A 15,519-nucleotide genomic window follows, 5' to 3' on the forward strand; every position below is an offset into this window, starting at 1 on the left:
TGATATGGTTCTCAATCAGAGGCAGGTGTTAGTCATTGTCTCTGATTGGGAACCATATTTAGGTAGCCTGGGTTTCACTGTGTGTTTGTGGGTGATTGTTCCTGTCTCTGTGTTTGCACCAGATAGGACTGTTTCGGTTTTCGTTACGTTCATTTACGTTCTTTGTTTTGTAGTGTTTGTATTGATTCGTGTTTTTACGTTTGTTTATTAAACATGGAATGCAATCTACACTCCGCATTTTGGTCCGACTCTCCTTCACCACAAGAGAACCGTTACAGCCCCTCCCAGCTCCATGGGTATCGGACCCCGATCTGGACGTCCGCGAGTAGCCAGCAGGTTGTCCAGACGGATAGACAGGTCCACCAGCTGGTCGAAAGTTGGGTAGAAGTCGTGACACCCAACATGATTACTCTCACCTGCACACCATTGTGTTCCCTTAACTAAATGCTATGCTTTCCAGGGTTGTGTACAGTTGGGTAAATATATATATAATAGTCCAATTAGAATTTAGTTTTCCAAAAATAATATTTTATGGTTTGCCCAGCTGGACGACCCAGATCATAGGCCGGATGCCTTATCACTGTACTGTAAGTGTGACATCATGTATGCAAGAGTTTGGTTTTCTACTGATGATAGACTGTCCTGTATCTTATTCTTGTTGGCGGCTTAACCTATGGATGGAGCTATGTCTACTTAGTTTATTCTAAAGGGGAAACAATCGATTATTATTTCATCAACTTCTTATTTCTTCAACATCACACAATTGTGTTTGAAATTAAGAACCCCCCCTTCAAAACCAAACGACAGACTGCTATGTATAAAATATTTATTATAAATAGTATTTTACATATCATTACAAATACTCTCATTTGTGCTTACAATAATTACATGTACAGTATCATTACAGGGAACGTATGAGTATCGTGACATTACTGTCCTCATGATATATTTATATTAATGTTGGATCTTTTAGTAACACTTTACTTGAAGGGTATCTACATAAGCACTTCATAATAATATGCATAACCCATATACAGCACATATACAGTACCTTTACTAAATGCTTATGACAACTACAGTAGGTCAAAAAATATTTTCATTATGAATGTGTTAAAGTCCTTATATACTGTTGGTACCCTTAAAGTAAAGTGTAAACAATATTCTCTCTCTCTCTCTCTCTCTCTCTCTCACTCTCTCTCTCTCACTATGACATTCCAAAGTAGTATGTACATACATAGTGCCACTAGGCAGGAACCCTGAGCTGACCACAAAAATAGTTTAATGTTGTTTAAACTGGTCTGAAGTAATCACGCTCACATGTTTTAAGGAGTGCAACAGAGAATCAAGTTTAAGGGTTTTTTGGTGCTCAGGGAGTCTGGGCCGTTAAACAAGGTGTTGGTGATGATCAGGTTTTACTGACCAGGCTCATGCATGGAAGTTTGCATACCAAATCGCACCCTATTCCCTATATAGTGGACTTATTTTGACCAGGTGACCTGTTAAAAAGTAGTGTCCTATATAGAAAATAGGGTGCGATTTGGGACGCAGACAAGGACTAACCGAATAGCTGGTAGGCTCTTTCTCAATTGTCTAAAATGTCAGTTCTCTCATAGCTTCCTCTAGTTTATTACACTGATCTGAAAGAACTGACCAGGTTAAAGATAGCCTAATGACCAGCGTCCACCATAAGGTTTTAACTGTCAAGTCTTTCCAATCAATGTAGATAAGGGGGAGGAACCTAGGAGAAAACTTTGAGAGACCCAAATGATCCAATCGTGATGCTATCCATCAGAGCTCTCTATCAATTGATGTTCTAAACAACCCTTCCCCTCTGTGATGTCATCACAGTAATAAAACCCAACACATAGGGATCACCCATTAATGCAGGCGAACACACTAAGCCAAGAATAAATACTTCTAAAAGTTTATCATCAAATATTGCACACATGCATCAAAGCAGCTGGCATGAGAATGTACATCAAGTTTCCATATAAGTGTGGTAAATGCATTATTGATGTACATTTGATGATGTGATTTCAGATGGAAACATATTGAAGAATAAAGTTACATTACATCAATATGCACCAACCAAATGACATCATTGTTGTAGTTGCCCACGGTGGCCATATTGGGACACTTAACAAAAGCATGCTATAATATTTAGAAACATTTGAGCATTATAATGCATAGAGTACAGCCTCATTTTTTCTCGTTCAAACAACACCCCCTTACTCAGGCATTGGCCCATTAAACATTACTATACCATATGTCAAGCTAAATGTGTTAAAAAATAAACAAGCTATCCTCTCTTCATGTTCACTTCTCTGTATCAGGGAGACCGTGAATCTAGGCCAAAGTTAAGGTATGTTTAAGTAAAGTGTGTGCATTTGTTTCCAATTTACTAGAAAATAGTAACACATTGACACCAATAGGGGTCATTCGGGTGAGCAGTAAACAATCATAACTGTATAGGTTACAGGGTACCACTTTACTTAACGCCAAAACGGATAATGCATGATGTTGTTATAATGCATTATAAGACTTGCAATATGCATATGATCCTTACAATGTCTTATCTCATAGTGATCCTTAATACATAACAGCTATTTTCAGAAAGAAATGCTTAATATAAATGCATAACATAGCCTATAACAACACATTTTGAAGGGTCATATATGCATATGACAAGTCATAAAGCACTATACATATTGGCTTTACGTAGTGTGCTTCTGTTGACTACAATTAATATCTGTCCAGGATCGTAATTATACTATTCATAATTATTGCTAATATTGTCTGTAAGTGAAGACCCTCCACATTCCATGTTGTGTATGGTGAAAGATAAACATGGTAACATTCATAAGTCGTAGTTTCCTTCAGATTGCAGCATGAACAAATCATCAAAATGTAGCCTAATGTAACACGATCACGATATTGGTTGGATTTTGTTCACGCATTGTATTCGCAGGCAGTTACAGCAGAGATATGATTTTTTGCTCTTTTACTACATAATTAATTGAGTGCAGTGTTGCGGCTGTCTATGTTTGTAGCCATCTGCGGAATTTGTAGCACAATGCAGCCATTATGTACCCCAATGTAGCGTTATGTAGCCCAATGGGAACACTGAACCGTGGAGACCTCACTTAAGACTGATAATGAACTACATATAAATGTACTGAAGCTGGTTTAGTGAACCCCACTCACAGGATTGGTAACCTTGCCAAAGACCTGAAGACTCACGTTAGCTACCCAAACTAATGCCGAGGCTTGAATACAGGCTAACACTGTCTTGTTGCATGCAAGAGACTGGGCACGAATGCCAGTTAGTCCCATATAGTCACAGGAGGAACTCTGGCAGCAGTTAACAGCAAGATCATCATCATCATACTGTATATTAAGATGACACTGATAGGATGTGATTAGTTATGTTAAACTCACTGAAGATGTGAGCACAGTGGTTGAGAGCTTTGGCACTGCTAGTTTCCAATTAGTGACAGAAGGTCATCCTACATGTCCTGTGTATCTGTGCATGTCCTGTGTATCATGTCCTGTGTATCTATTTAAAACATTTACATTGATTACTAATTCACAGGCCTCAAAGTTATGTCTGCCTTTGATATTCAGCAATGGAGTTCACAGTACTATACAGTAAGCTAGCCTAAGGCAAGCTGCAGGGCCAAACAGTACTGAAATGAATGTATGTTTAACAATGCGAGTCATGCAGCAAGTCATGCTTTGCAGTGAAGTCTTTTTTTGTAGGAAGACACAGTTACAAATGCCATCGGTTAGATGAACAAAAAAAACGAAGAATCAGCTAAATAAAGCAACCTCCTCCACATGCAAACAGCACAACATGGCGAGGTGGAGTGTTGTTAGTGCAACTGAAACAGTTCAGAGACATTCCCAGCACTGGAACCATCGGCCAAGAACACTGACCAAGCAGTCAACAAAAGGTGGTTGGTTGTTGGTTACTTGGCTATGGATATCATATTGAATAGAGAACTGCTAAGACATACGGTGATGGTTGGTCAGTCTGAAAGGGGGTTGGAGTTTGAGTTCTTTATAAAGACCATGCTGTTCTTCGATCAGCCAGTCAGGGTTCTCTGTGCACAGACCAGAAGATTGATAGGCTAAACGTGACGGTGCTGAGCTCTGATTGGTGAACACAGCCTCCTCCATCAGGTTTAAAGAAGACGATGACACAGAGTACAGTAGTAACGTTGGAAAAACAAACCCAAAGTAATATATTCTGTGAACCACCTGTGTGTTTATGAATGCATTGATAGTATGCCAGGAGCAATATCTATATTGAATGATTTATAGCAAGTGCAAAGCTCAGTGTGCAGTACCACCTGTGTTGAATGCATGTATAGCCTTTTTGCATTTATAAAGGCAACCCCCCCCCCCACCCCCCCACCTCCCCTCAAGGTACACAACATGACCAAAAGTAAGTGGACACCTGCTCGCAGAACATCACATTCCAAAATCATGGGCATTAATATGGAGTTGGTCCCCCACTTCTGCTGCTATAACAGCCTCCACTCTTCTGGGAAGGCTTTCCACTAGATGTTGGAACATTGCTGCTATAACAGCCTCCACTCTTCTGGGAAGGCTTTCCACTAGATGTTGGAACATTGCTGCTATAACAGACTCCACTCTTCTGAGAAGGCTTTCCACTAGATGTTGGAACATTGCTGCAGGGGCTTCCATTCAGGCACAAGAGCATTAGTGAGGTCGGGCACTGATGTTGGGTGATTAGGCCTGGCTCGCAGTCAGCGTTCCATTTCATCCCAAAGGTGTTTGACGGGGTTGATGTCAGGGCTCTGTGCAGGCCAGTCAAGTTCTTCCACACCGATCTCGGCATCCGTTTCTGTATGGATCTTGCATTGTGCACGTGGGCATTGTCATGTTGAAACAGGAAAGGGCCTTCCTCAAACTATTGCCACAAAGTTGAAAGCACAGAATCATCTAGAATGTCATCGTATGCTGTAGAGTTAAGATTTCCCTTCACTGGAACTAAGGAGCCTAGCTCGAACCATGAAAAACAGCCCTTACAGTTGACCAGGGCAGGGCAGAAATTTGATTAACTGACTTGTTTGAAAAGTGGCATGCTATGACAGTGCCACGTTGAAAGTTACTGAGCTCTTCAGTAAGACCATTCTACTGCCAGTGTTTGTCTAGGGAGATTGCATGGCTGTGTGCTCAATTTTATACACTTGTTAGCAACGGGTGTGGCTGAAATAGCCGAATCCACTAATTTGAATGGGTGTCCACATACTTTTATATATATATAGTGTATACAGAAAGTCTTGTAAAGTATTACAGGGTGATAGAATGACATTGTGAATACATACAGAATCTATTGTACACTGGTGGCACAAAGAAAGTAAAATATGTATTCACCCCTTATAGATAATCTGAGAACCACTGATAGATAGTGATCCCCCTGGAGATCTACAAGGATAATGAAGGTGAACAATACAACATTCAATGCTGCTCTGCTCTTACTCCATAGACTGGTAAAAAAAAATAAAGTCTCTACCAAAATATACAGCCGATGTGCGCGAGCAGACTAGCACAACACAAGCGTACAGGAGTATAGGTGTGAACCTGTGTCTGTAGGTCACAGAGGGTAGCCAAACTCATGGTGGTCTTAAGGTCACTGCACTGTGCCTTGAAACCCTTTCACCGCACTCACCCCAGAATCTTCAAAGTGACCAACGGGCTCAACTCCAAGGTTCCATGGCCCACAGGGGTAAAACCACCAGGTTCTCTTAAAATTAACAGCATCGTAGCATCATCATCTGCTGCTCTTCACAGGCATCAACAAGGTGAGGGCTAAGCAAAGGCCTCAGCTGAGACACGCCAACAACTTGCAACATCTCTGACCCTATGACCAAATTGCCCAGTATTGGGACAATAAAGATTTTCTGAATCTGTTAACCATCTTCACACACTCAACATAAGCCCCTCTGCTTCTACGAAAATATGTCCTCCTTGTCCGAGTCTGGCGAGGTGGGTCTGGAGATCTCAAAGAGAGGCTTGGGGGAGCTGGGAGCTCTCCTTTGAGCCTTGAGGAGCTTCAGAGCCTCTGCTAGCTGAGTCTCCAGGCCGGCCATGCGGGTGTTCAAGGCCTTCAAGTCTTCTTTGAGCTCCAGCTTGAGCTCCAGGAGGGAAGCATGGAGAGTCTGCTCTGGGATAGGGTAGAAGGCGTGCTGCTTGGCCACCTCAGGGGGTACCACAGGGCTGCGGTCCTGTGGCGTGTTGCCCGTGGTTCGGGCGCCGTCCCCCACGTTGTCCAGGCGCAGATCACTCTTGGTAATGCCGCTGTCGCACGAGCCGGTTTTCTTGAGCGAGGTCTGGGACTCGTGGGCTGCCCCTGCCTTGGTCCGTTCGGGTAGCGTCTCCATGGACTCTGCTTTGGACACCTTGGAAATTAAGAATATAATGTATTAATGCAGATGGCTGGAGAGCTAATGCCAGGATTCAATCGGAGGCTGGGAATCCTGGTCTAAATATGTTATGTTTCTCGTTATACCTTGTTCCAGTTGGACTCCTTGAAGCGACCCCAGCCTTTGACCTTGGCTGGCTCGGACAATTGGAGAGACGGGGCCTGGAGCTGGGCTTTTTCTGAGGGGCCGGAGGTTGTGGACGCCAAGATGGAGATTGAAGGAATGGGCGTGGCTGGACTTTCGGTGACGGTGACAATGCTGGTGGTGGTGATGATTTCATGGATGGGAATGGGCTCAACATAAACGGTCTGGCCTCTCTCCAGGTCATCGGATGGGTCAGCCCGCTCCTGATGTACACGGGCCTCCTTCTGCTGCCGGAACCGCTGGAAGAGCCGACGGACCGGATGGTCCGGCGGGAGGTTGAGGGGCGCCTCATTCTTTCGTCTCAGGCGCTCCTCCTCCTCTCGTTTCACATCGCTGATCTTTCTGAACACAATCTGTAGAGAGACAACAGGCTCTTGATTAGTTCAATTCTACTATGAACTCCATCCTGTGTTATGTAGCTCATGTTGTGCATTGGGTGGTATGTCTAACCACATTATGCTAAGCTATCTGGAGAACTAACCAATAAACCAGAAGGTGCACTTTCAAATAAAATAACAAATAAAATAAAAGTAAGTGAAAAAAACGTCAATGTGTTTCTGCACCAAATTCAGCTCTGTTCGATGATGAGCTTCTCTGACAGTTAAGACTAGCACACAGGTAAGTATCTATAGTAGGTAAGCATGGAAGTGCAGGTACAGTGCATTACTAATTTAATCCCATCAGACTGAAAACACAGCAAATAATGCCTTTTAAGGAATCCCTCAAAGGAAATATAAACGGCTCCTCTTGTTTCTAGACTTTTTTCTCGACAGAAACTCAATCATTCTTTAGCAGAACTTTAACCAAAACACAAAGCAGCTATTTTTGATGATTCTGGGTGACATTTAGAAAAAGATTGTTGTATTTATGTTGATACACTATTTTACACAGCAAATGTTGTCCATGTTGTCCCACAAATTACATTACTTTAACCATTCATGGTCAACACATTTCTTAGGATTTGTAAATATATATTCATAAGGAAAAGCACATGCAAAATATCAAAGTTCTATGCTTCGTATTTTCATTTATTTAGAGCCAGCACAAACACCTAACGTTTCAACTTGGTCTTTTTCAAGGGTGTGCTGTGTGAGGAAACTCCTGCAGTCTCTATTCATACAAGTTTGAGTGAACAACAATTGGCAATAATTGGTCATTTCAATTAGACAATTGGATAGCAATCAATTAGTAAGTCACAGTTGACAAATTTTTTTCGACATACAATATTTACAAAAGTCTACATACACAATACATTTAGACAAAATTATAAGTCAACATGATATTGATAGGGCATGTTTTTCAAAGCAACGCTCGCATGACTTGTGCAAAGGCAAAACAATATTGATCAAAATAAATCAAAACATGGCCATGATACATAAAAAAATAAAGGTCTGAGATTGATTTCCTCATTAAAGGGATACTTTAATGGCAATGAGACTCTTTTCTACTTGAGCCAGATGAACTTGAAAATGCCATTTTTATGTCTCTGTGTTCAGTATGAAGAAAGAGGCAGCTTTGCGAGCCAATGCTAACTAGCGTTAGCGCAATGACTGGAAGTCTATGGGAAAGAGAGAGCTAAAGAGGTAGAGAAAGATGGATAATATATGCAATGGAGTTGAAAAATATGAACTACATGCAATCAATGTTCGAACAGGAGATATTAAACAAAGTATTTATGAAAATGAGCTCATCTTATGATATTCATTGCAAAAATGTACTTATTGATTCACTGGACACACACACACACAAACACACACACACAAAGACTGAAATATTAAACAACAAATAGATTAGTATGGCTATCCTCACATCTATGGAGACAAAGATTTAGCAGCACATTCTAGATTGCATTTGAAAACTATTACATTTGAGTGAAACCCCAAACCCTGCAGACATATGCGAAATGCATAACAAGTTATAAATCATTATACCTGCAAGCTTGTAGAAAAGTTTTACCCAAAAGTCCAATCTGCTGGTTTATCATTAGTAGTTTGTTAAACTACTTCACAACAGGGCAGGTGGGACAGAGCCCCACCTGTTTAGCTAAAACAATATATATATACAGTGCATTCTGAAAGTATTCAGACCACTTCCCTTTACCCACATTCTGTTATGTTACAGCCTTATTCTAAAATTGATTAAATAAATACAAATTCCTAGCAATGTACACACAATGCGCCATAATGACAAAGCGAAAACAGATTTTTAAAATTTTTGCAAAAACAGAAATAACTTATTTATATAAGTATTCAGACCCTTTGCTATGAGACTTGAAATTGAGCTCAGGTGCATCCTGTTTCCATTGATCATCCTTGAGATGTTTCTACAACTTGACTGGAGTCCACCTGTGGTAAATTCAATTGATTGGACATGATTTGGAAAGGCACATACTATATAAGGTCCCACAGTTGACAGTGCATGTCAGAACAAAACCCAAGCCTTGAGGTTGAAAGAATTGCCCGTAGAGACAGGATTGTGTCGAGGTACAGATCTGGGAAAGGGTACCAAAAAAATGTCTGCAGCATTGAAAGTCCCCAAGAACACATTGGCCTCCATCATTCTTAAATGGAAGAAGTTTGGAACCACCAAGACTCTTCCTAGAGCTGGTTGCCCGGACAAACTGAGAAATTGGGGGAGGAGGGCCTTGATTAGATTAGGGAGGTGACCAAGAACCCGATGGTCACTCTGACAGAGCTTCACAGTTCCTCTGTGGAGATGGGAGAACCTTCCAGAAGGACAGCCATCTCTGCAGTACTCCACCAATTAGGCCTTTATGGTAGAGGGGCCAGACAGAAGCCACTCCTCAGTAAAAGGCACATGACAGCCTGCTTGGAGTTTGCCAAAAGGCACCTAAAGACTCTCAGAACATGAGAAACAAGATTCTCTGGTCTGATGAAACCAAGATTCAACTCTTTGGCCTGAATACCAAGTGTCACGTCTAGAGGAAACCTGGCACCATCACTACAGTGAAGCATGGTGGTGGCAACATCATGCTGTGGGGATGGTTTATAGCGGCAGGGACTGGGAGAGTAGTCAGGATCGAGGGAAAGATGAACTGAGCAAGAGCAGAGATCCTTGATGAAAACATGGTCCAGAGTGCTCAGGACCTCAGACTCAGAAGAAAGTTCAACTTCCAACAGGACAATGACCCTAAGCACACAGCCAAGACAACGCATGAGTGGTTTCGGACAAGTCTCTGAATGTCCTTGAGTGGCCCAGCCAGAGTCCGGACATGAAACCGATCAAACATCTCTGGAGAGACCTAATAATAGCTGTGCAGCAACGCTTCCCATCCGACCTGACAGAGCTTGAGAGGATCCGCAGAGAAGAATGGGAGAAACTCCCCAAATACAGGTGTGCCAAGCTTGTAGCGTCATATCCAAGAAGACTCGAGGCTGTAATTGCTGCCGAAGGTGACACAACAAGGTACTGAGTAAAGGGTCTGAATACTTATGTAAATGTCGTATATCTGTTTTTCATTTTTAATAAATGAGCTAAAATGTCTAAAAACCTGTTTTTGCTTTGTCATTATGTCATTATTTTACCCGTATTGTGTGTAGATTGATTAGATTTAAAAAGAATAATGCAGGCGTTTCAGCCTAGCTCAGTGCTTTCTGTGGTGGTGGGGCAGCCAGTGGAAAATAAGGAGTGTAGGGGTTGGCAATGTTCTCTAGTTGCGCCATGATTGACTCAGTGTTCTGTCACTCAAGTGGACACTATGAGTAAAGCTTGAAAATTCAAGCCCTTGGGTGCTGCCATAGACTTACAATAGAAGTGCCCATCTTAAAAGGCTCAAGGTCATTGGCAACAGATAAAATTACTTCAAATAATGTTATATCTGCCTTAGCTTTGATTGGACTGATCATGTCAACATAATACTTTCAAAACGATAGCTGGCAAGCTTGGATTGGACTGATCATGTTAACATCATACTTTCAAAATGATAGCTGGCAAGCTAGATAAGCAGTCGTCATCATGAATCAAGTCAACAATCTACTAACAAATCATATTCAATCCTTGTCATATGAAGATAAATTATAGATTATATAACGTATTGGTGCTCATTGGCCATTGGACATAACCATTACACAAGAAGTTAGAAATGGCAAAATCCATGAATGCTGAGGCACGACTGTAGCCTTGGGTTTGAACCCAGGATGTGTGACCAGGAGGCCCGTGGGACAGCGCACGATTGTCCCAGCGTCGTCTGGGTTAGAGGAGGGTCTGGCCGACCAGGATTTCCTTGTCTCATGGTGCTCTAGCAACTGCTTGTGGTGGGCCGGGCACCTGCAAGCTGACCTCGGTCATCAGCTCGGTGGTGTTTCCTCCGACACATTGGTGCGGCTGGCTTCCGGGTTAAACGAACAGTGTGTCAAGAAGCAGTGCGGCTTGGCTCTCGACCTTCGGTAGGAGAGTTGCAGATAAGAGACAAGATTGTAGCTTCTGGCCCATGGCGTTGTATGTGAATGTTTATCCTTTATTTTTTTACCCTCTTTTTCTCCCCAATTTCGTGATATCAAATTGCTAAAGTTTGAATACATTGGCCATGCTGTCAATCCAGCATGACTTCTGCCGCGTTCAAAACAACTGGAAACTCGGAACTGGGAAATATCAGACTTCAGTGAGTTCAAGACAACTGGGAACTCTGAAAGAAACTACCTTTGACTGGGAAAATAATTTTCAACGATCATCCAACTCGGAAAGTGGGGAACTCCAGCCTCTTTCTAGAGCCCAAAAGGACCGCCGCGCCACCGCCCTGTTCAAGTGAGCACAGCACAACAAGGTAAGTCTAAAAATGTCTTGTAAGTTGCTGCATGAATGATGTAATATGCCAGGGAGATAGCATTACTTTCGCGGCCACAGAATACATAAGTGTATGTTGTGTAGTAAGCTGTTAGTAGCCCATGTGTCTCACCCTAATAATTTGGTCCCTTCCCCCCCTCATAACTTAGCCTACTGTTCTGACTTGGTGGTGCACATGTAGCCTATAGCCTGTTTTAGAGAAATGTAATCGTTGAATATTGTAAGAGCTTTCATTGTCTGCTTATATGCCCCCTTTATTTATCCTACAGTTCTGACTTGATGTACAGGGAGAATAATGTAAGAGCAATAACTACGTCCGTCCTAGCTCGGATTGCCTCTTATCCGCTCATTGTTCCCTTAAGCCATAGTTTGTACATCTCAATTGTCAGTGAAACCACATTTGTTTAAGCAAGTCAGCCATGTCAGCTATGTTTTTTTAAAGGCAGTAAATGAGGCTGAATGAACTGTTTTGCTGCCCCAAAAAATTTGCGGCAGTTTGCCCCACCAAGATTTACATGCTAAAATCTGCACAATATACATCCCAAACATCTTCTGCTATTATAATTCCTCTTACCAAGTAATGCGTTAAATATCAGATCTCTCTACAGGGTTCTAAGCCTCCAACCCCCAAGCGAAATGATGGTGTCATGAACATCGAAGTCAGAGATGTGGCTTGGCATCTATTATTCAGTGAGCTGCTGAATTGCCAGCTGGCTGCTTCAGAGAACAAAAGCTTCACGTCAATTGGGTATTTTTTATTTTATGTAAGGAGGCAAGCTTAATTTAGGTTAAGCCAGTGACTCTCATCATAAGGGGGGTAATCATGGCAAACACTGTAACTGTAATGGTTGAGGAGGAGTAGTAGGAAGGACGAGGAGGAGTACTACTCTTCTGACGAGGAAGAGTAGTAGGAAGGATCGGAGGACCAATGCGCAGCGTGGTAAGTGTTCATGATATTTATTATAACTATAACACTAAAGAACAATACAATAAAGCGACAACGAACTAAACGCAACAGTCCTGTACGGTGAATACACAGAACAGAAAATAATCACCCACCACTCAAAGGTGAAACCAGGCTACCTAAGTATGGTCCTCAATCAGGGACAACGATTGACAGCTGCCTCTGATTGAGAACCATACCAGGCCAAACACAGAAATCCCAAATTATAGAAAAAAGAACATAGACTGCCCACCCCAACTCACGCCCTGACCATACTAAAACAAAGACAAAACAAAGGAACTAAGGTCATAACGTGACAGTAACATTAACTCTGTCACTAGCCCACATATACAGTGCCTTCAGAAAGTATTAAGCTTGAATAAGTTCAGGAGTAAAAATGTCTTCTACAAGTCACATAATAAGGTGCATGGACACTGTGCAACAATAGTATTTAACATGATTTGTGAATGACTACCTCATCTCTTTACCCCACACATAAAATTATCTGTAAGGTCCCTGAGCCGAGCAGTGATTTTCAAACACAGATGTAACCACATAGAATATCAGATCTCTCTACAGGGTTCTAAGCCTCCAACCCCCAAGCGAAATGATGGTGTCATGAACATCGAAGTCAGAGATGTGGCTTGGCATCCAAGCTAGTGGGGCATCCAAGCTATCCACTAGCTTGGATATACTGTATATATGACGACGATGTCGTCATGGAGGAGTGGAAGAGGACTCCAGTGGCAACCTGTGAAGCTCTGGTGAACTCCATGCCCAAGAGGGTTAAGGCAGTGCTGGAAAATGATGGTGGCCACACAAAATATTGACACTTTGGGCCCAATTTGGACATTTTCACTTAGGGGTGTACTCACTTTTGTTGCCAGCGGTTTAGACATTAATCGCTGTGTGTTGAGTTATTTTGAGGGGACAGCAAATTTACACTGTTATACAAGCTGTACACTCACTACTTTACATTGTAGCAAAGTGTCATTTCTTGAGTGTTGTCACATGAAAAGATATACTCAAATATTTACAAACATGTGAGGGGTGTACTCACTTTTGTGATATACTGTATATATATATATATTTGTAATAATGACAATTACAACAATACTGAATTACCACTTATTTTAATTTAATATAATACATAAATAATATTTATTTAGTCTCAAATAAATAATGAAACATGTTCAATTTGGGTTAAATCATTCAAAAACACAGTGTTGGAGAAGAAAGTGTTGTGTTTTGTTTAAGTTCCTTGCTCAGAACATATGAAAGCTGGTGGTTCCTTTTAACATAAGTCTTCAATATTCCCAGTTAAGAAGTTTTAGGTTCTAGTTATTATAGGAATTATAGGACTACTTATCTCTATACCATTTGTATTTCATATACCTTTGACTATTGGATGTTCTTATAGGCACTGTAGTATTGCCAACTCTCGGGAGTTGATAGGCTTGAAGTCATAAACAGCGCTGTGCTTCAAGCATTGCTAAGAGCTGCTGGCAAACGCAGGAAGGTGCTGTTTGAATGAATGCTTACGAGCCTGCTGCTGCCTTCCACTGCTCAGTCAGACTGCTCTATGAAATATCAAATCATAGACTTAATCATAATATAATAAACACACAGAAACACGAGCCTCAGATCATTAATATGGTCAAATCCGGAAATTCTTTCAGTGAAATACGAAACAGTTACGTATTTTATCGAACGGGTGGCAACCCTAAGTTTAAATATTGCTGTTACATTGCACAACCTTCAATGTTATGTCATAATTATGTAAAATTCTGTCAAATTAGTTTGCAATTAGCCAGGCGGCCCAAACTGTTGCATATACCCTGACTGCGTGCAATAAACGCAAGAGAAGTGACACAATTTCCCTAGTTAATATTGCCTGCTAAATTGCATTTATTTTAACTAAATATGCAGGTTTAAAAAATATATACTTCTGTGTATTGATTTTAAGAAAGATTATGTTTATTCATCACCTGTTTGGCAAAGTAGGCTGTGATTTGATGATAAATTAACAGGCACCGCATTGATTATATGCAACGGCAGGACAAGCTAGTTAACCTAGTAATATCATCAACCATATGTAGTTAACTAGTGATTATGTAAAGATTGATTGTTTTTATAAAATAAGTTTAATGCTAGCTAGCAACTTACCTAGGCTCCTTGCTGCACTCACGTAACAGGTGGTCATTCTACCACGCAGTTTACTCATGGAATGCAATGTAATCGGCCATAATCATTGTCTAAAAATGCAGATTACCGATTGTTTTGAAAACTTGAAATCGGCCCAAATTAATCTGCCATGCCAATTAATCGTTCGACCTCTAATCAATACAGCCAGTCACTACAAAGATACAGGCGTCCTTCCTAACTGTATTAACGCTTTATCTGTTTGATGGTTCGTCAGAGAGCAAAGCTGGATTTCTTATAAGCTTCCAGCTCCTTGAAGCGGCAGCTCTACCCTTTAGCTCAGTGCGGATGTTGCCTGTAATCCATGGCTTCTGGTTGGGGAATTTACATACAGTCCCTTTGGAGCATATTCCAGTCTGTGCTAGCAAAACAATCCTGTAGCTTAACATCTGCTTCACCTGACCACTTTTTTATTGACCGAGTCACTGGTGCTTCCAACTTTAATTATTGCTTGTAGGCAGGAATCAGGAGGATAGAATTATGGTCAGATTTTCCAAATGGAGGGCGAGGGAGAGCTTTGTGCTCATCTCTGTGTGTGGAGTAAAGGTAGTCTACAGTTTTTCCCCCTCTGGTTGCACATTTAACACGCTGTTAGAAATTTGGTCAAAAGGATTTAATTTTCTCTGTATTAGAGTCCCCGGCCACTAGGAGAATCGCCTCTGGATGAGCGGTTTCCTGTTTGTTTATGGCGATATACAGCTCATTGAGTGCGGTCTTAGTGCCAGCATCGATCTGTGGTGGTATGTAGGCAGGGACTAAAAATTCAGATGAAACCTCTAGGTAGATAGTGTGGTCTGCAGCTTATCATGAGGCACTCTACCTCAGGCGAGCAAAACTTCGAGATTTCCTTAGATATCGTGCACCAGCTGTTGTTTACAAATATACAAAAGACCGACACCCCTTATCTTACCAGAGGCTGCTGTTCTATCCTGCCTGTACAGTGTAAAACCCGCCAGCTGTATGTTATTCATGTCG

The 15,519-nt window shown here is 41.5% G+C and overlaps 1 protein-coding gene across 1 annotated transcript in view; it reads right to left on the bottom strand.

Moving 5' to 3' along the window:
• Positions 1-5,009: 5,009 nt before the first annotated feature.
• LOC112253175 (potassium voltage-gated channel subfamily H member 1) overlaps positions 5,010-15,519 on the bottom strand; it is an 85,318-nt gene continuing 74,808 nt past the window's right edge. Inside the window, exons 13-14 of the mRNA XM_024425169.2 lie at positions 6,539-6,949; positions 5,010-6,428 (exon numbers count right to left, since the gene is read on the bottom strand). Of these exons, the coding sequence (XP_024280937.2) occupies positions 5,979-6,428; positions 6,539-6,949 (861 nt within the window). The 3' untranslated portion in view covers positions 5,010-5,978. The remainder of the gene's footprint in view (positions 6,429-6,538; positions 6,950-15,519) is intronic.

Source organism: Oncorhynchus tshawytscha, linkage group LG16 (assembly GCF_018296145.1).
Source record: "Oncorhynchus tshawytscha isolate Ot180627B linkage group LG16, Otsh_v2.0, whole genome shotgun sequence".
Taxonomy (NCBI): domain Eukaryota; kingdom Metazoa; phylum Chordata; class Actinopteri; order Salmoniformes; family Salmonidae; genus Oncorhynchus; species Oncorhynchus tshawytscha.